Source organism: Nannobrachium achirus, assembly GCF_963921795.1.
Source record: "Nannobrachium achirus genome assembly, chromosome: 14".
NCBI lineage: Eukaryota > Metazoa > Chordata > Actinopteri > Myctophiformes > Myctophidae > Nannobrachium > Nannobrachium achirus.
In genome coordinates, this window is record NC_137821.1 from 28,592,662 (window position 1) to 28,614,172 (window position 21,511).

General features: G+C 42.7%; 1 protein-coding gene across 1 annotated transcript in view; it reads left to right on the forward strand.

Moving 5' to 3' along the window:
* The window catches only part of LOC308298713 (adhesion G protein-coupled receptor L3), a gene marked incomplete at both ends in the record, with an annotated part of 264,755 nt that overhangs the window by 145,413 nt on the left and 97,831 nt on the right, over positions 1-21,511 (forward strand). Inside the window, 4 exons of the mRNA XM_080742365.1 lie at positions 1,228-1,605; positions 9,621-9,724; positions 15,121-15,306; positions 19,304-19,342. Of these exons, the coding sequence (XP_080598491.1) occupies positions 1,228-1,605; positions 9,621-9,724; positions 15,121-15,306; positions 19,304-19,342 (707 nt within the window). The remainder of the gene's footprint in view (positions 1-1,227; positions 1,606-9,620; positions 9,725-15,120; positions 15,307-19,303; positions 19,343-21,511) is intronic.

The following is a 21,511-nucleotide window of genomic DNA, read 5'->3' on the forward strand; positions in this document are numbered from 1 at the left end:
TAATTTTTTTAATGATAAAAACGAACGGTTTTGGACATACAAGGTTTCCACCCGACAACGACGATATACTTAATATTCAAGGTAGAAGCCCTAATGCCAGTCTACACATCACATCTGCCAGCTTCAGCTTTGAACCACCTCCTCTTATATTGACACACGAGGAGAGACAGCAAAATGGAACCCCCCGTGTGGATTCTCTCTTCCTCCCCCGTGGCTCTACCAAAATAAATTTCCCCTCTTTGAGACGCAAATGAGCTGTGACTGGCAAATGGGAGAAAGGACATAATGCTCTAGAGTAGATCTAAATGCCTTGTTTTATATGCAGATCTACAAGCTCACAACGTGTTGCGTCATGACCTGAGCTTACAGATATTGCTTGTTCCCGGTTTGTGACACCGGCACACAACTAGGTTTATTTATTTGTTTGTTTGATTATATTTTTTTGCGTCCAAATATTCAATCAGTGACGTCCTTAGAAATCTCACCAGGTTTAGTTCACCCAAAAAATAACTTTTTTCTCTATCCATTACTCAGCCCATGGAGAATTGAATTCATGGATATTTTTGTTGGTTTTTGTCGCATTCCTAAGCCGAAAATGTGATGACCAGCAGTGGTTCCTTATGGAGACACAAAGAGTCTCCTCAAATTATTGGCGACAAAAACAAAAACAAAAATGTATATGTATATCCATGAATTCAAGTCTCAATGGGGTGAGTAATCGATACTAAAGGCATTTTGGGGGTGGACTATCGCTTTTATGCTGTGGTTCTCAAAGTGGATTTCAGGGACTCTCTACGTTCCTTTTATGGGGGTCTAAATTGTAACCAGAGTCCCACCCACAACTCCCCCATTCTCCTGTTCTACAGATGGCCGTTTTCAACTCTTCATTATTTACTGCTCTTTTCCTGAAAATGTCCTGCAAATGCATTTTTTTCCCAGAGATTTCTTTCCCAGCCTTTCACATTTTTATGGAGAATGGAGCGTATTTTTGCAGAAACTCGCAAACGGCAATTAAACCACTCCATTCCCATTGAAAAGCAGAATCACTTTCATAGGTAGATTTAAACTTCGAAGTCAGAGAAGGTCATTAAAAATAGCAAAAAACAGCTGATCCACAAGCTCAATGTTCTGCAAATCCCCTGAAAATCATCTACTGTCTTGCCAATGGCGGGACGTGTGAAGTTTTTAAATGGCGCATCGGTAACTCCACCTTCCTCTCTCCTCCAGAGTCGTCCTCCTCCGTCATGGTGTTCATGGACACCACCACCACCACGCGGCCGCTCACCGTCACCACCAGCACCGCCGTGGCGGCGGGCGGCGGCACCACCAGCACCACGGCCCGGAACGGCCTGGCCATGACCACGCCGGTGGGCCAGCGGCCGCGCACCACCTCCACCACCACCATGGCCCCGCCCGTCACGCCGGGAGTGGCGGGGGAGGGGGGAGGCGGGGTCCTCCCGGAGGTCAACAGCAGGCCTCCGCCCTCCTCCAAGCTGCCCAACATCAGGGTGGAGTACTGCAACCCCCTGGTGATGGCCGACGTCTCCTGGCCCAAGACCAGACAGGGCCTGGTGGCCAAGATGCCCTGCCCGCCGGGAACGCTGGGTAATTTCAGTTTTTTCCATTCCTATTCCATCCCTATTATTATTACTAGCGACAATGCGGCTCAAAGGGACTGTAGTGCCTTGGACTGCTGAAGGCCAATCACACGCTGCCAGGGTGGGGCTTGCCAGATAGCCGTTACGAAAAAAAATCATGCATGTTTTCCTCATGTTTTGACAAATGTTGTTTTGTCAACTGTACATCATGCAAGTAGCTTCATGGGAAGAAGATAGGAACACAGGGGGAAAAATTGTGCTATTTCTGTGCAAAAGGTGGAGTCTGTAGATGCATTGTTGTGTCATTCTATGGCGGTCTTGCCTATCCATGCTCCATCAGGGTCGCTCTGAATTATGGTAAAAGGATGATTATCTCCATGTTCTCTGTGTTTCTCAAACTTTTACTTTTCGAGGTCTCCCCTTAACTCTGACAGCATACAAATGGAACCAAATGGCATTTGGTTCCAAATATGGGACACCTAGGCTATATAGCTTGGTTTGAGTCCCGTTCTCGACGACCTTAGTCTTTCCACATCTCTCTCTCCCTCTTTCCTGTCCATCTTCACTTCAAACCTTCACTAAAGGGATAAAAGCCAAAAAAAAACTCATCGTAAAAATGAATAAAAATAATAACACATGTATGATATCTTGATGATATACATTGGTTGTATACTGTAGAACTACTAGGTTATCCGTTCTTACAAAATTGCCCATTGAATGTTGTCTCTCAATTAAGAAAGAGTCCCCAGGTAGTGCATTCATTGCATGAGAAATATGAAACAGGATTTTCTAGCTTGGCAGGTCCCACTAGCCAAATAATTAATAATTAACAATCATTGTAACCAAGGTGTTGCCGCGGTTGTCTCAAAGCACAGAGAGGAGACACATTTTATTTACATGATATGGAGTCAGACGAGTGAATGATGAATCCTAGCATCCCTAATATGGGCATGTCATTATACAGGTGAGCATTCCATGAAAATAGGCCAACATTCTGCAAAAAAAAACAGATCTACAAGCTCACAACTCATGGCGGGGAGTTGTGAACTTGTAAAATTGCTATTTTTGGCGAATGTTCGCCTAACAGATTTTGTGAAGAGGGGGGAAAGGGGGAGGGGACAAAGTACAGACCCCCAGGGCACTGCAGTCAATGTCTAGGCTTCAAGTGGTTAAACCCATTTCCAAATAGAGCCGCACCTTTAATGTGATTAATCCCCCCCCCCCCACTCCAAAATACCCTTTGCCGTGCCCCGAGTGCGAGGCCCGGAAGCTTCCTCTGGTGAAACGTCGGCGGCGCGATCCTCTACTTTTCCTCTCTTCTTTATTAAATCTACAGTGCGAGGCTGTCAATCTCCTTGTCGTTAGATGCGGAGCACTGTGAAGCTCTTCACGCCTGATTGTCTGCTGCCTGTCTGCCGCCGTGAGGTTTTTGTGTTAGTGTTTACACGCCCCTGCAGCCACTCTGTTCTCTCCCCTCATTTTCTCTCCTCCCCTCTCTCCCTCCTCGGCCCTGACTCACTGAAGCACGGCTAAAGATAGCTTCACATCACATCTACGGTATATATGGAGGCTGGGAAACAAGACGACACGCGCGCGGCCGCCAGTGCGGCACGCACACACACACACTCGCTCCCAACACCAGATCTCCCACATTCTCTCTCGCTCTCAGAGGAAACAATTAGTGTAATTAATTCACACTAAACACATTTGCGCGGGGTGCTCTTACAAGGGCTGGTGCACTTTATGTCGTTAAAGGCAGCACCTCGTTTGTTCTCTACCCCCACACCCCTTGTCTCTCTCTCTCTCTCTCTCTCTCTCTCTCTCTCTCTCTCTCTCTCTCTCTCTCTCTCTCTCTCTCTCTCTCTAGCCACTTTTATACAGATCCCGCGACAATGGTGTGAGGAAGAGCTGTCATCAATGCCGGCTTGGATTTTTCTGTAAACAGGAAACAAACAAAGCCACCTCCGTGCTGCTTGACACCTGCCGTCGCTAGATTTGATGCATATGCAGCTATAGCCCTACACATTATTTCACAAAATGCCAACGTATAATGGATTGCTGATGGATAGCAGACCACAGTCACAGAAGCTCCAGTAGTGAGGCATTGACCTTCACTGAGCGCCACGTCTGTGAGGCGTTGTTACTTGTTAGCTTGTGGATCAGCTGTGACACCAATCACACCATCAACTCCGCCCTAAATAACATCTAGGCTCATTTTCCTACTTATATTTATCCCAAATGACTGCCATGGGGTCCAGCAGGGACATGCACACATAGACACTAGGGGGTGCTAGAGCACCTGCCTTTTTCCCTTACTGAATCAATGTGCCCTTTTTATGAAGTTCGTTTTTTGTACAGTGTTTGGTTGTTTTGTACAGTGTTCAGTATGTGGCCCATGGTAACATCGGTCAATTCTGGATTAAAAGCTTCCAATATATATTTATGCCCCAAAATGCTCTATAGCACGTAGGCTATCTGTGATCAAAGCAGCATCTATTCTGCATCTAGCCTGAGGCAACCCAAATGAATACAAAATCTTTGTTTCTGGGGGTCCCTGGAACAAAATATTTTGACATCTGCAGCCAAATACATATCATTTTGGGGGTCCTTGACATAACAAAGTTTGAGAACCACTGATTGAGGCAACATTTAGTTTGTCAGGGTGGTTGTGTTGGAGCGCCTCAGTGCGGCTGCAGAGTTCATGTATAAACTCTCTTCTAGAGTAGAGAGAGACACTAGAAACTCTGCTGGAGAGACAAAACAAACTGCTGAATGAAATGAATTATGATTTTTAACTTTTGGAAGAAGAAGAAAATGTCCCTTTCAACTGAATTCATAGATCTAGAACACATATAATTCATAGATATAGAACACAGAATATGTACAGTACAGTACAGGGTTGGTGGGTAAACCACCGCTCAGTTCACACGGGTGTGATTTTTCATGAATGTGTTACTAGTTGTCAATACAAACACATCCATGCCATCGTTGTCCCACAAAAGCCATCACACTATGCTAAACAGATGTTATCCTTCTATATGTTTTGCCAAGTCCCAGATCTCTTCATGAATGTATTGTCCACAGACATTAATAGTATGCAAACATCAAGATAAGATGGCTGAAAAAGGGCTTTATACAGATTGAAACTTTATTCATAAAGTGGGAACAGGAGTAGTTAACTCATCCTTGTTGTCAAGTACTGGCAGCACAAATGACAAATGAAGAGAATATGCTTCCTGTAAAGATAATTGGGTGATGTGAACATCATGGGGTGCTGTTGGCAGGAGGTACAGTACAGTATGTATTATTATTTATTTATTTTTTAGCAAAAAGTACTTGCAAATGTTGACGTTAATACTAACTGGAAATGTATAAAAAGGGAGAAAAGTGGAGCTTTCTTTTGTGCATCTGCTGTCTGCACATTGCAGAAAGTGCTTATGTTACAGGAAAGAAAGAAAGAAGTCTTCACTCTTTTTTATTTGTTAATTTCTTTGCTTAAAAACTCAAAATCCTAAACTTTTTATTAAGTCAACTGAGGTTCTGGAAGTGACATCATTTTTCCTGAAATGTGCAGGTTTGAAGTCTAAAATAATCTGAGCTTGAACAGCTGTCAACTGTTATCGCCGAGTGGTTGATGTCTATTTCTCTTCATCACTCACACTCGTGCACACACACACACACACACAGAGACACGCTGATAAAGTGCTGTGCATGCATGCACATGCACATTCACGCAACAAACCCCACAAAAACACACGCGTGCACACTTCATTAGCGGCCGCCGCCAGTTACCCGTTGGAGACCTCGCTAACAGCCATTGCCTGGCCTGATAAGAAAGACACACACATATACAGCACTTCCTCTCCACGCACCCTTCAAAGCCATTAGTCTTCAGACGTCTCTGTCGTACAGAATGCAGATATATGACTCTCCTCTGCCTGCTCTTTGAAAGTTCCTCCACTTCCCCTCCCCCTATCTGACTCCATTCACCCTCTGCTATTCTGTCTCCTCTCTCTCTTTGTCTCCTAACTCCAGTGGCAGGCACGTGCACACACAGACATCAAAGGGGGCTTGAGCCCCTGCCCTTTTAACTCTGTAAAAAAAAAGTGCCCTCTCCAGACCATGAATGCAGTTTTCACTATGGTGAAAGAAATGCAAATGCCCCCTTTCCATGCCATACCTGAAGGCAGCGTTCAAGAGAATTAATTGCCTTGATCAAACTCTCCTGAACTTGAATGCAGCATATCTTATGTTGAAAGAATTGCCCTCTTTGTGTAGAGATCCATGCCGTATGCCACATCTCCAGTATGGACTATGCATACAGTAGTTCAGTGTGGTATGTATTTTCACCAAAAGACCCTTTTAGAAATGTCAGCCCCTGCCTCTCTAACTTTCTCTGCATGTCCCTGTCCAGTGGTGAAAAGTGACCAAGTACATTTACTCAAGCACTGTACAGTAGTGTACAGTGTAGTGTACAATAGTGTAGTGTTTTGAATTACTGGAGTATTTCCAATTTTCTGTATTTTTACATCTCAGAGGCTAATGTTATACTTTTACTCCACTACAAGAAGTTGAAAACTTTAGTTACTAGTTAACGTGGTAGATACATTACCCCATTACCACATTACATTACCCCTATATATTTTTTTTTATTTTTGCCATTATTTTGGCCATTTGAAAATGGACGATCTACAAGCTCACATTGTGATCTTGTATTGATATTGTTATTGATAATCTTACTTAAGTAAAGAATATGAGTACTTTTCCAACCACTGCCCTCCGCAATTCTGTCTCCTATCTCTCTCTCTGTCTCTCTCTCTCTCCATCTGACTTTCTGCTAATCCATCCCCGCTCTGTCGTCCTCGCGCCTTCCGTCCCGTCCTCTCCGTCTCTAGGACACATTGGGCCCCTATCTTAAAACCCCACCAAAAGCGTGCGATGGGGACCGCAGGAGGTAATGATGTGCCAGTCAAACTTTGTTATCAGTTGACGTTGGCCGTCCCGCTGAGCCGGCTGAGGGCATTCTAAAAAGTCAGCATGTTTCCCCCACCACACAAGCGTCCCCTTTAACCTATAAATAAATAAAAAGTGGATAGTTTTCGGTTATGTCGAAGGCACCGTGAGAGTAATCATCTCTTTGTGGCTTTGTGTAATTGGATGGAGTTCATAGCAAAATGCCATGTATCCGTTTTATGAATCCAATTTCTTCCCGTTTTGTCTTTATTAGAGTTGGTTAGTCTAAAATTTGAAGCAATAATTGCTTTAACATTGACGATGATTTATTATATTAGCTGAGCCTATAATATAGTTACAGTATTCAGTAAAATCCTCAGTGTTAAAATATCTATTTCCCATTATCAGTCCATTTGGTTACATTTACAGTATACTGTATATAGAGTTATTAAATGAGCAGTCCTTCACGTGTCCAAAAGGCTAAAGGTCTTCACACACTGGGGGCAAACATTTCACACAATGTCGATTCATTCGTACAGGTCAGGTTGGCTTTGTTCGCGATGAAAAACTAACCTAGTTCTAAACAAATTGTTTTATCGCCTCACAATAGTCGTGTTCTGTGTGGACGTTCTCATGACACCAAACAGCAGTCGGAAACAAATGTATTTTTGGACGAATTAATCACCAAAAAAAAGAAGGAAAGACAGAAAGGCTTGGGGTGTGTAAGGACCTTAAGATGGCTTAGTGAGGTGACAGATGCCCTCGGAGGATTGCTGCCTTGATGAAAAGACTGCTGAGTGACAGTTGGCCATAATGTGACAAGCATTCTGTTCTCTATGCTTGTCAGATTGGTTTATTCACACCATCTCATGTTTTTTCTTTTTTCATGTATGAGGGTTTTAAGCCATTTAGACCGGGCACGCATTATTATTATTTTATGCTTTAACTATTGAAAAATAGCAGATATACAAGATCTAGAAGCTTGATTTTTGACCCGTTTCTAAGTGTCTTTTGTTTCTATGTCAGTGGTGCTCAAACGTTTTCAACTGACCCCTATAGAATAATATGTATTTGGCCGCCGACCCCCGTCTCAAAATATTTTGTATCAGGGAGCCCCCAGAAGCAAATATTTGAGATACGAATGTTCGCTTTAAAAAATACATATATTCAAAGATTGTTTCAAAAAGAGCAGATCTACAAGCTAGAGTGCCGCGCCGTGAGCTTGTAGATCTGCTATTTTTCAATAGTTAAAGAGGTGGTGCCATGATTTTCCCCACTCTAAAACATGATTATCAGGTATTATGATTATACTAGGAGGAAGATTTTTCCCAAAAAAGTGTACAGAAAGAGTTAAAATTACGTTTTTATGTGGCCACACCCACCAGTTCATTGGTATGCGTGGTTGTCATGGTGTGTGGTGACCCAGTTGAAGTTAGCCACACCCACGTATGTTGGGTGAATGGTAATTAGGGGAGGGGTTGATTCTGTGATGTAATAAGTACAGTATGTGTGTTTTTGAGGCACGTTTGACCCCACAAGGTGGCAGCCTACAGCTAAAACCCAAATAGAAAGGCAATACATAATTGCTCATAACAACCACACCAGGGGGTCTAATGAAGTACTGTCAACCTCCTAGACACATGACAACCAGAAAAAGTACAGAACTATGGCACCGCCTCTTTAAAGCATTCAATAATTCTAGGCCTACATGGATTAAGGTCGACACGGGGAGGTCAGGCAGCCTCTGCAGCAGCTGGAAGCTTATTTTCGCTGCCCGTTGACCATCACAGCGGACACAGAATCTCATGTCCTGTGCTTGTCTTTGGCGTTTGATCATGCCAGTTTGTAACTGACAGGACAATGCTTTGTTCTTCTCCCTTTCAACATGTCTGCAAGTCAAAAAATATTTGTACGTTTTTTTTTCCTTCTAATTCTTTTTAATACCGGATTAAAAGTCAGACACACGTCCAACACCGTGCTGCATGGTGCCCGTGGTCAAATAAGAGTGAGCTGCGAGATCTCGACAAGGCCTGACAGAAGAACTGACAAATGCGTGTGTGTGTGTGCGCGCATGCCACACGCTGAGTGCCATTAATTGACCTTTTCTAATGAACTCTACTATGTCAGAGTTAATTGGAACTTAGAGTTTGTCAGAGTTCTTTCTTGCCTGAGTTGAACTGTCAGACATACTTAATGCATGCAGACACCGTCTGACTTTTAATGATTAAACACAGACGCCGTCTGGGTTACCTCAGCCGGCTTCAAGCACCACCTCAAGAAATCATTTAATTTCATCATGACAGATGAAAAGATACGGCCAAATTGTGCCACCATTTCTCGCGTGTGCTTATTGTCTGTGGAACGAGGTAGTAAAATAACATCATTTACATCGTTTGCCATCTTCTAAAAATAACAATTATTTGCGAGAATCTAAAAATACATTACTTGCAGCAATACAAAAAAGGAAAAGATCAAGGGTGTTGTTTTCCTGCAGGGAATACATTAACCAGAGCATAACGGGGACTAAATGTTGATGTTACCCACGCACACACTCGCTCCCGTGCGTGCACGCACGCACGCACGCACGCACGCACGCACGCACGCACGCACGCACACACACACACACACACACACACACACACACACACACACACATTAGGCTACTGTATATGCACAGGAGCCATATTTGAGAGAGGTTGGGTCTTTTCTCACTTCCTTCAAAGGTGTTACCAATGATACTAATGAAGGCTCTGTTCCAGTTCATGAAGCACTGTGGTTCTCAAACCTTTTATTTCAAGGACCCCCATAACTCTGAGAGTGTGCCCGTAAGGGTCCATTTGGTTCCATTTGTACACTCTCAGAGTTACACACCTTTTAAGGGATCATTTGGAACCCCAACTGGACCACACTTTGAGACCCACTGGTGTACCAGTTTTTCCAGGGAGTCAACATGAACAATATCAGCACCCTGACTCTGTTTGACCAAATGTGTTCCTTGCCGCAATACACACAAGTTGAAATGCTAAGGAGGACTAGTGACACTAACCTGCAGTTGATCTCTCTTTCCAGGAGTGGCCCTGTACGCCTGTATGGGTCCAGAGGGCTTCTGGGACGCCCTGGGGCCCGACCTCAGCAACTGCACCTCGCCCTGGGTCAACCACATCAGCCAGAAGGTAAGCCTTACCATCAAATGCACAAAACAAAAAACAAAACTTGGGGTAGAGCTGTATTTACTGGGGTGTTTTCTGGGGTAAATCCACAGTGTTCGTTCATTTTTTACTGCCTCGTCATTTGACACACCGTTCACGCCGCCACGGCGAGCACGCGTCAAATCCATATATTTGTGCATGAAGGTATGTGAAAACACTTGGATTTGCTGGCAAGAGCAGAGCAGATGATTAGCCTAGCTTAGCCTACATCTAGCAGTAAAAGATTTAAAGAAAAGCTTGATGTTTCAGTCACAAGCTAGGTTGTTTCCCAATATGGCCTTGAAGTACCCTTGTAACAATAATCCACTAATTAACTTCCAGTGGTGAAAAGAATAATGCACCAAAATAATGTAATACATCTCTACGTAAAAGAACAACAACTCTACTGCCCATTTAGGACAAGAATTGTCCTTGACTCAAAGGCGTGTGTATCAGTTTCTAATTCTTCAGCCAAAAGATGCCATTTTCACATGAAAACACTTAAACCCATAAACATATTAAACATAAAACATCTGAATAGCTGTATTTTCATTGAAGACACATCCAGTTATAGCTTTTTTTTTGCTTGACACAATAAACGCTTTTTTCACGTTCATTCAAATTTAATTGGGAGGCTGTGACTGAAATGACACTAAATAAATGATAAGTGTGTGCGATAATTTAATATTCTGTGCGAGAACTTATTCTTTAGAATGGACTTGATTTCCAGCACCACAAAAGAGACAATAACAAGTAGTGTGTGCGTATGTGTATTGTAGTTGTACAATACCTAGCTTAACCACTTAAACCCTATATACTTTATTGACAGGGCTCCCCCAGGCCTCTATACAGTACTTAGCCCCCTTCCTTTTTTCACTCTACACTAATTCTCTTCACCAAAGATTTCCGAACTATAAGCTCTCAATGTGTCGTGTTGTGAGCTTGTACATTTGCTATGTTGTGGCTAAAAGAATATTAATTAAGGTGAACAGAATAAAAACAGCCCGTCAGAATTTCCGGCGCGGCCGACAGTCTGAGCATCATTAACGTCATCTACCTGTCTCCACGGCGACAACGAGGGATGGCGGGCACGTCGCTGGTTTGTAATTTGCTTAAAAAAAATATTCATAACGCTTTCATTAATAATGAATGCGTTGTCTGTTCATCACTTCCGAAGTCAGGCAACAGAATGTCAACAGCCGAAGTGACTCTATATCGAGTTCGGGGCAAAGAGGCACTTTGCTGTAGTTAATATTTCCAAACACTGGTCCTGCTGTGGCTTTTTATTGCAGTGCTCAATCAAATGACATCGTGCTGCGTAGATATGCAACCGATACTGTATTTCCTCTCTCTCTCTCTCCTGTCTTGCCTGCATTCTGCAATCTATATCCGCAAACTGCCTTTTGCTTAATGGGCTGAGCTTTGCGCCGCGTGTAGTAGATCGTAAGTGTTATTGCGTGCGCGCCTCGGGGTCCTGGGGGCCTTCTCGGAGAGCAGTTCTCAAGCGCCGTCTGCAATTCATAAACAGCGATCGAGTCGCCATTGTTCACTTTCGGCCCAGTAACCATCCCCGGCTTTCAACGCGATTGCATTATAGATTTAAACACAGACGGCCTCGCGTACGGGCTGTGCACAGGAACTTGCCTCTCAAGATGAGATACTGTACAGTACAAACCATTTGGGCTTAAGGGAAGCCATAAAATGCTAAAACTTATGTTGATTATGCAGATGGTTTATTGTCCATTACCGTGGTATCAGCCCTCATAGACGCAATGTTCCCAACCGCCAGTCCCAGAGGCAGACAGGGTACTGATAACCCAGTCTGCACTCCATATTCAATACAACATCCAGCCATTAAATAACAATAATCCACTAATTAACTTCCAGTGGTGAAAAGAATAATGCACCAAAATAATGTAATAAATCTCTACGTAAAACAACAACAACTCTACAGCCCATTTAGGACAAGAATTGTCCTTGACTCAAAGGTGTGTGTATCAGTTTCTAATTCTTCAGCCAAAAGATGCCATTTTCACATGAAAACACTTAAACCCATAAACATATTAAACATAACATTTTCATCGAAGACACATCCAGTTATAGCTTTTTTTTTTGCTTGACAAAATAAAAGAAAATCATGTTCTTTCAAATTTAATTGGGAGGCTGTTAGTGTCTTGAATCTCATATGAAAACTGAAAAGAGAAATGGAATGCCAACCGATGGCTGACATAAAATGTGCCTCTGCGGCACACATGTCCTCTTCCAGGTAGACATGTGTGTTGTGATCCAAAACGCCAGGAGACACAATGTTGCAAACGGCGTAAGAGCTTTTTGGGCAAATGGAGAGTCTCATTAGCCAATAAACTCTTTTTGCTGGAAGAGAAATGTAATTAAATCTTTCCTACTCCTCGACTTAATGGCACGGCACACACACACACACACACACACACACACACACACACACACACAGCACAACTAAGTGGTACGTCTCTAGGAGTTATTATGCGCTATATGATGCTTTTGAAATGATCATGTACCTCTCTTGAGAAATGGGAACTGCTCCCAGGGAGAGAGAACATAGTGGGTGTATTCTATAGAAGAGAAAGAGAGGGACAGTCTGTTCCTGAGTCTGAAAAGCAAAAGGCAGTGGTGGAAAAAGTAACAATACTGGAATGTATACGGTAAATACTCTGTTACCTTTAAAAGTGTGGGTTCCAAAATGTGCTCGAGTAAAAGTAAGAAAGTGTTGGCATCAAAATGTACTTAAAGTACCAAAAGTAAAAGTACAAAATGTTTGAAAATAACTGATCTACAAGCTCACAGCGCATCGCATCGTGTAGCCTAAGTACAAAATAGGTCTAAAGTGGTTAATGTATGTTTTATAATACTGTAATTTATATCTGCAAAGTAACTAGTAACTGAAGTTTTCAAATAATTGTAGTGGAGTAAAAGTACAATATTTTGATCCGATATGTGGTGAAGTAGAAGTAAAACTATTGGAAATTGTAAATACTCACGTAAAGTACAAATACTTCAACATTGTCCTAAAGCACAGTACTCAAGTAAATGTACATAGTTACTTTACAGCACTGGCAAAAGGATAGAGAGCGAAAACTGCAGGAAATCTAGTACACGGTGAAAAGGGGACGCGTAGTGGGGAAAAAAGAACATGAAAGATTGACAAAAAAAAAAACGGCCTCAGGATCACTAACGTGAAATAGGCTATGGAATAATCGTTGACGGTTTCGTCACAACCCTCGCCAGAGCCGAAGCATGTCGCATGTACCGTAAGCTTCCTAATGTCAGACGAAATGAATATCAAAACCGACTCCATCCTCCGTGTATGACATATGCACCCCTTCCCCTAAGCAACAGCGCCATCCATTAGTTCCATGATGGCGGAACGCTGTCTGGGGAAATTCTCTCAATAGTTGACTTTATAATTGCTTCCAGATACGGTATTGGCCCGTGTGTGCTTTCACTTGAGAACCACCTCACCTAATAATTGCATGCAATATAGTGAGGCAATCAGGGAACGCGCATCAGTTAAACGGCATCCGTTTTAAAGCACTCCACATTTGTATATTGCAGTTTGTCATATTTTCAAATTGTGTATGTTGAGAGTAATGAGGTCACGCCAGAGTGAGCCGCGTAGGGATATTAGGTGCGTGCACATTTGCATTCGATTGCAGATGAATGTTTTGAAGCCAACATATCATGACACATTGGGGGGTTTAGTGTACATTACATTAGAGTAGTAGAGCCTAAATTATAGCTCGTCATACGACCGCGTCTGTTCTCTGAATTAGCTTCCAGCGACCAGGTAGAAATTAGGCGCGAGACGCCGAGACGGGAGAGTCATCCTGCTCACTTTATGCAAAGAGGATCTGACACATTCACCAGGTCACGTATGTTTGGTTTGAAGGACAACTTATTTTTTTTTCAACAAGAGTTCATATTTTAGATTGTAATTAGAGAAAAGAAAAAGTGAGTGTTAAAATGTTTTAATTTGCTTCGTTCTATTGTTTTATAGCGTTTACCGTGCAAAAATGTGGGGCATGCGTATGCATGGGGGTATGCATACAAGTGGCTAAATATGTCTTTTTAGACATAATAAGCCAGCAGTTTCTTTATTGCTATTTACAGTTACACTTCTAGCCCCCATAAGTCACGTCCAACCATGAAAGGTTGCGTTGTATCTTGGGAATGGGCTTATTCTGTGTAAAATGACATATTTAGCCACTTGTACGCATGCCCCCAACCACTGAAATAAGAATCTCTAAAACAATAGAAAGAAGTAAATGAAATCATTTTAAGACATCTTTTATATTCTTTAATTACAATCTAAAATATGAACCCTTGTTGTAAAAAACAAAAGTTTCCTTTAATCTAATGTTGATTTCGTAGACTAAAACTATGACGAAAGCTGTTCCGTCAACTACCTTTTTTCACTGACGAAAACTAAATAGAAACACAAAAACTAAGCTGTGATGAGTAAAACTAAGACTATACTGCCAATTTCGTCAACAAATAACAACTAGGCTAAAATGTTAGGGAGGGACTAGTGAAGAAGAGATCCAGTAGAACTAAAAGTCATTTTGTTTTTTTGTGTTAAGCAGATCCACAAGCGCACAACGTGTCGCAGCATGACACGCTGTGAGCTTGTAGATCGGCTATTTTCAGCATGCAGCCAAGTGTAAAACCACCATCAAAATACATTTTGGTCTAATCAAATCAACTGTAGGTTTAGTCGACTAAAATCGTTTGATATTTAGTCGACTAAAACATTTCAGACGACTAAAACATGACTAAAACTAAACAAATCTTTATTCAAAAGACTACGAGTAGAGTAAAACTACATCAAGATGAGCTGTCTGTCAAAATCAATACTAGTATAATAGTCAGGGGATATTAATAAAACCTGGGAATAAATTCCTTACCAAACAATTTCTTCACCAATGTGTTCGTAAAGGTGTCTAGTAACAACAACATAGGAGAATCTTTGACAACGATGGTTCAGTGATGAGTCATCTCTTTTCACAGTTTCGTGTGGTCCATATTGCAATGGATTGCTTGCAATGGATTCAGAATAATTAAAAACACCTAGTTAGACCGCTCACATCCTACTTAACGCAGATATTTTGGGAGTCATTGTTTTCCTTTATAGTAGTGTATAGTAAGTGAATGAGACCCAAAGTTACCCTAGCTGTCAAAGATTCTCAGAGGGATTTTGAATTTCAAACGTTGTTAGATATGTTACTAGACACCTTTACGAACACATTGGTGAAGAAATCGTTTGGTAAAGAATTTATTCCCAGCTTTGACAGGTATTCTGATACTATTCCCTGACTATAAGCCCCTTTTTCTTTAATAACTTCCAGATAAAATCGGGCGAGACGGCGGCGGTCATCGCCAGGGAGCTGGCGGAGCAGACCAAGAGCCACCTCCAGGCGGGGGACATCACCTACACGGTCAGGGCCATGGTGCAGCTAGTGGACCTGCTGGACGTGCAGCTGAGGAACCTCACCCCGGGCGGCAAAGACAGCGCCGCCCGCAGCCTCAACAAGGTGAGCTGAGTCGCTTTCATAATTCCAAGAGGCACTCGTTTTCAGGGGCGTCACAAGGGGGGAGGAAGGTGGGACTGAGTTACTAGGGCCCAAGGTGGAGGGGCCTTAATTATTTTATACTTTAGCTATTGAAAAATAGCAGATATGCCAGCTCACAGTGTAGATCTGCAATTTTTGAAAAGTCGTGAAAATGTGTGCAAATCTTTGAATATATGCATTTTCTTTTTTGCTTCTGGGGGGTCCCTGGAACTAAATATTTTGAGATAGGAAACATATGTTTTTCAAAGAAAACTTAGAACGATTTGAAATATTCAAAGACTCGGTGCGGCGCTGTGAGCTTGTATATCCGCTATTTTTCCAGTAGTTAAAGCACAAAATAATACGTAATAATGCTTTCCCAGTTTAAATGGGTTAAACCCCCTCCTCCCCCTATGAAGAACATTCATGGGGGGCCCGCAGTGAATCCTTGTACCCAGGGCCCAGAATGTGGTGCGACACCCCCGCTCGTTTTACCCGTCGTCTCTCTCTCTCCCCCTTTAGAAGGTGGTGATCTGACGCTGGCTGACAGGTGGTATAAACATGACCTGCAGGGTTGCCAACCTATTGCCTCACCTTATCCACTGTGTTCAGAATCATCACTTGTGAGGGGAGCAGGGATGGAATAAAGATAGGATATTAAGACGACCTGATTTGATGCTGAAGAGAAGGCCACCCCGGAGCGCCCGAGTTAACGTCTTCTTCAGAGCCTGAGTGCCTGACTGATGTATCGGTTTCGGCCGATATATCGTTCATTATTTCAGTGTTTCTCAAACTTTCAAATTTCAAGGTTTCCCCTTAACTCTGACACTGTACAAATGGGTTTATTTGGTTCCACTTGTACACTGTCAGAGTTACAGACTTGTATGGGTCAATTTAGACCCCCCTAAAGGAACCCACAGAATCCCTGGAATCCACTTTGAGAACCACTGCATTATTTGACTTTTTGGCGACATTGGTATGTGCAATTGTGCAGCCTGTGTCTCAATAATTACCGGCAAATTGTTAACCCGTAGATCTAAGCTCGGAAACAAAACGCATATACATTAATTTAAATGGTGTCAATTAGAAACGTTAAACTATTGTCTATTAAAACGTATTCCAAAATGTTGCACTTTTTGATAAAATTGCATGAAAAACATTGGTAAACGACAGTCTAGGACTCGGCATTGGATCCAAATCTGGCATCGGTCCATGCAAACTCTGAAAGTTTTGTGACTCTTGGAAGTGCATAAACTTGTCAAATGACTTCAATCCAGTCAAGCGTGAACAGTGGGTGTTTATTTTAATGATCCCACTCTCTGGCCTTCCACTGTCAGATAAAATGATCTCTACATTTCTCCTGTGGTCTGTTGCTTAAGAAAAGCCTTTCCTTACATTGCAGGGGATTTGTTATGAAGCACAGAACCCACCTTTCATTGCAGTATCATGTATCGCTTTTATATAGTTCGATATCTTCTGCTCCTGCTCCTGCAAAGCCCAATTCAACAGTTTGATTCTTACTAACAGGACAGGGTAGTGTATTTCCCTGGATTCTATCCAAGCTCATGGAGTGCAGCTTTTCACTTTTTTTTTCCTTTTTGCTGCTTCACTCCGAGCTAATGCAATTATTCCCCAATTCGCAGCCGTGCACACCGAAGGGGCACCGAGGCGAGACGAGCTAAAATAATACATTCTGTCTGCCGAACAGCTGACAGAAAAGCAAACATCAGTGAAATTCAAAATGTCAGCAGTTAATTTGTTGGAGCGGCTTCACTTGTAGTGGAACACGAACACCTGTTCCCGGCGAGCTCCCGCTCTGCCTTTTATTTCATGGCCACGGCAGACCCAGATGTCCCCATTGAGATTTTAGTGCCAGTTTTCTCCATCGAGAGGATAGGCAGTAAAGATGGCCGAGGGGCCTCCAATGAGGACCTGATGAACACATTTGCATTGACGAGCACCTAGAGTTTATAATTGAGTACCTGAGATGAATAACTGTCTAAGTCCATATTTTAGATTTTTTTGAATATAGATATTTTTTGATTTACCAGACTGTAAACCACAAACTAGTCATTTTAATCTGTTAAATTGTTAATGCACTCCGCCCTCATTTTGTTCAATTGTCTGTTTAAATGTTATATGCGCCCCTTTGTCTGCTGAATATTGCTTGTACAGACTTATACTGTTGTTCCAGAAACTGTTGGAGATATACTGTTTTTCCACTTTCCACAAGTATTATGTCTTATTATTCCTAATATATATGAGTTAAGTAAAATATCTATTTCAACAAAATGAAAGGGGAGTGCATTAAGAATTGTAGTTTGTGGTTTACAGTCTGGTAAATCAAAAAAATGTCTATATTCAAAATGTTAAAATATGGACTTCATCTCAGGTACTCAATTACTGATGGAAAGACAAACGGCATTGTGAGGTTTACAGTCAAGTGAGAGAACATTGTTCTAGGCCAGGGGTCTTCAACGTTTTCAGGCCAAGGACCCCTTAGTTGAGAGAGAGATGAAGCAAGGGACCCCCACAACCTGTTCATAGATTCCGTATAGTTTCATTGATTGACCGCACAATCGTCAGTGTATTTTGGATTCATGTCAGTTTGTGTTTTCAGATATTTAACCACTTGAACCGTCAATACTTAATAAACTTGACCTTTCACTCTGTACTTAGTCTGCTCTTTTTCCCCTCTACACCAAAGCTCTTTGCCGAAAATAGCCGATCTGCAAGCTCACAACGTCTCGCAGCACGAGGCGTTGTGAGCTTGCAGACCGGCTATTTTCTGGCTAAAGTTCTCCGAATAAGAATAGTGTTCACGTGGTTAATATAAACAAGGAGAAAAAAGTTTCTATCACACAAAGATTTGGAGGACCCCCTATAGTAACTCTGAGGACCCCCTAGGGGTTGGAAACAAGCAGGTTGATAGAGAAAGATAATTAGGCTTCAAAGCCCCAAACTGACAAATACAATTGAACAAGGTCTTGTATCGTAAAAACGACCACGGTCTAAATGCCAGAACTCTTTAGCTTTCCCCTCCACTGGCAGCGACTGGTCTTTTAACCTCTGAATTCAATCATTCTGATGCAATCTGCAAAGAAGCTAAGCAAATTAAAGATGCCTTTGATAGTGGGAGCACAATGCTCTCCGCCCCGGCAGACAAAAGACACGATTGAGTTGGCAAACGGCGGGATGATGCTCGATCCGTGCTGTTTCCATGAGCAAAGCCTAGCTAGCGCGCTAACGGGAACACTTCCACGAGAGTGGGCTGTGAGGCGGACCAAGAGGCTCTTTATGGGATGATTGTGCTCTTGGTGGTTGGATCCATATTGACATCCACATGCTGCCACCAAGTATCCCCGCCTTAAGCAACTCCCCGAGCAGCCCCGTTTGTCACCGTCTCCACCTGGCGTCTTTTGAAAAAAACGAAAGCAGCCTTTGATGACATAACTTTTTGTGGAACTTGCATAAAAGTGGATCATTGCGGGAGAACTTCCCCCTAGCTGGCGCTCCGAATTGGCCTGCAAATGTCAGTTATCCTCCACGTTTATACTAAGCTCTTTTTTAGCATTAGCCCTCCTGCCGCAGTGACAGAGGTTTCTAGGTTAAATAGTTCTCCTTAGTTCAACGCCGCACCCCTCCGCCCCCCCCTCCGCCCCCCCTCCACAAACCCTCACTGGTAATGGTAACCTTGAAACTCCACTTAAAAGAGCAGCAGTGTCTCACAGGCCTATTCCCACTTGGGCTGCGTGAGTCATTTTGGTGCTAATTAACACAAGCGTCTCTACACTAGTTTTCCTAGATATGGCATAATTAATGTATATGTGGCTTTTCTGCACAGTTTATGTAAAATGAGTAGCACTTAATGGGTAAGGGTCCAAGACGGTTGCATCCTATTTGCATTTCATAGCCACTGGAATTGTTCCTGAATTGTTGGTCTTTTGCTAATGCTTAACATTTCTCTTGGGGTTTGCAGCTCCAGAAGCGAGAACGCTCTTGCCGGTTTTATGTTCAGGTATTTGGATTTAAATCTCGGAACGAACGTTCCTCATTTTGTACCCCCCATCCGCATGTTTTCATTGTGCATTATGCCTCGCTTAACCATAATCTAACCCCCATCCTCCATTTTAATGGTTACATCTGAAATTTTACCCTTTTTGAAATGGGGAAAAAAGTTGCAAAGTCAGTTAAAACTTAGGCTACTACTCTTGACCACATCCTGTATCTCCGCTGATGTTAATGTTTCATCAAAGGGTCAGATTTCATTGACGCCATATCCTCCTCATCCCTGCCAAAATGTCCAACCATTTACTAAATAACGTTGTCGTCTGGTGGAAACCTTGTATGTCCAAAACCGTTTGTTTTGTATTTAGCATTTTAAAAGTGACTTAAACTAGTAAAAACAGCCGATCTACAAGCACACAACGCCTCGCACCGCGAGGCGTTGTGTGCTTGTAGATCGGCTGTTTTCACTACTTTTGTGCGACGGCCTTGTATGAAGAAGCAGGGCTTTACTTTGCGAAAAAAAAAAAAACATTTCAAAAATGGAAACTTGGAGATACGAGGTTTCTGCCTGACAGTGACGATAAGTGACATCGCTTACCCTGCATGTAAAGTGTGTTCCTTTCTTCCTGTTCAAATGTTTTTGACCTTCCTGTGGAATTACCTCCCCCACACACACACATGCACACACACACAGAAAATACTGTTTTTGTATTGTAGAATGCTGTTTCAATACTTTTTAAAAGTCAATGCCAAAATATTCAAGGTAGATGACCTCTGTGTGTTTGCATACGGTACACGCGGCACGCACAAAGAGAGCTGTGGTCAACGATAATCCTGTAACACGCACATGCACATGCACATGCACACGACCACACGCACCCACACACACACACACACACACACACACACACACACACACACACACACACACACACACACACACACACACACACACACACACACACACACAACTCTGAGTAATGAGACATGCTTAAGAGCCAAAAAAAAGTGACCTCATTACACCTCACCGAGTCACAACTCCATAACTTCTCAGTCAGCTAAAACTCAAGAGTGTTGTGGCTCTCCATGATACATAATGTATATATGTCCCAATATTGTGAGTCTTTCTGTCTCTCTCTCACTCACTCTCTCTCTGTCTCTCAGTCTCTACTCGGGCCACTATACTTTCTGCTACTGAGTAGTTTTGTTATCCCCGGGTTGTCATTTAGCTGTCATCACAATGGCGTCTACCTTGTGGGAGAGGAGGAGCGCGGGGACGAGAGCACTGACAATCCCCCATCTCTCCCACAGATGGCTCCCATAAAGCCTTGCATTAGACCCAGATGTTGTCCTATACGTGTGCACACCGCAGCATTCGTGTTAAGCAACACGCTTTCTGATTGTTCTGGATTCCTCCGAGGCATGTTGGGAAGCCACTTAAATATGCACGGGCGTGTGATTGTACACAAGGCAGCCGAGAGGAAGACTGTACAGTGTGTGTGTGTGTGTGTGTGTGTGGTGTGTTGTTGGGGGGGGGGGTGTTGATGGAACATGTTGACATGGATATTAAATTGGAGGTTTGCAAGTGCAATAGCTGGTTTACTGGTTGTGTTTTTTTTAGCATGCAAAGTGCAAACGGCTTTGATTTCCAGGACCACGCAATTTGTTCAGGGAACCAATATTTTCAACTACATGTTCTCTCCTAAGAGTGTCAAGACGGATAACTGCTGCAATAATATTCCATAATGATTTGGCAGTGAGCTGCATTTGGGATGTTTTAATTTGTTAATTGGCGTTTGAAACTCCTCAAGTACACACTCAAGCTCTTTCTCTCTCGCTCGCGCAACTGTGTGTGTGTGTGTGTCAAGGGACGTGCAGAAAATGTTAGAGAGGCAGGGGGTGAAATAACTAAAAGGGCCTTTTGGTGAAAACATCGAAAATAGCAGACCTTCACTGTGCCACGTTGTGAGCTTGGAGGTCTGCTATTTTCGATGCTTGATATCTACAATTCTTTCAACATGAGATGCTGCATTCAAGTTCAGGAGAGTTTGGACAAGGCAATTCTCTTGAACACTGCCTTCAGGTATGACATGGAAAGAGGGACATTTGCATTTCTTTCACCACAGTAAAAACTGCATTCATGGTCTGGAGAGGGCACTTTTTACAGACACATAAAAGG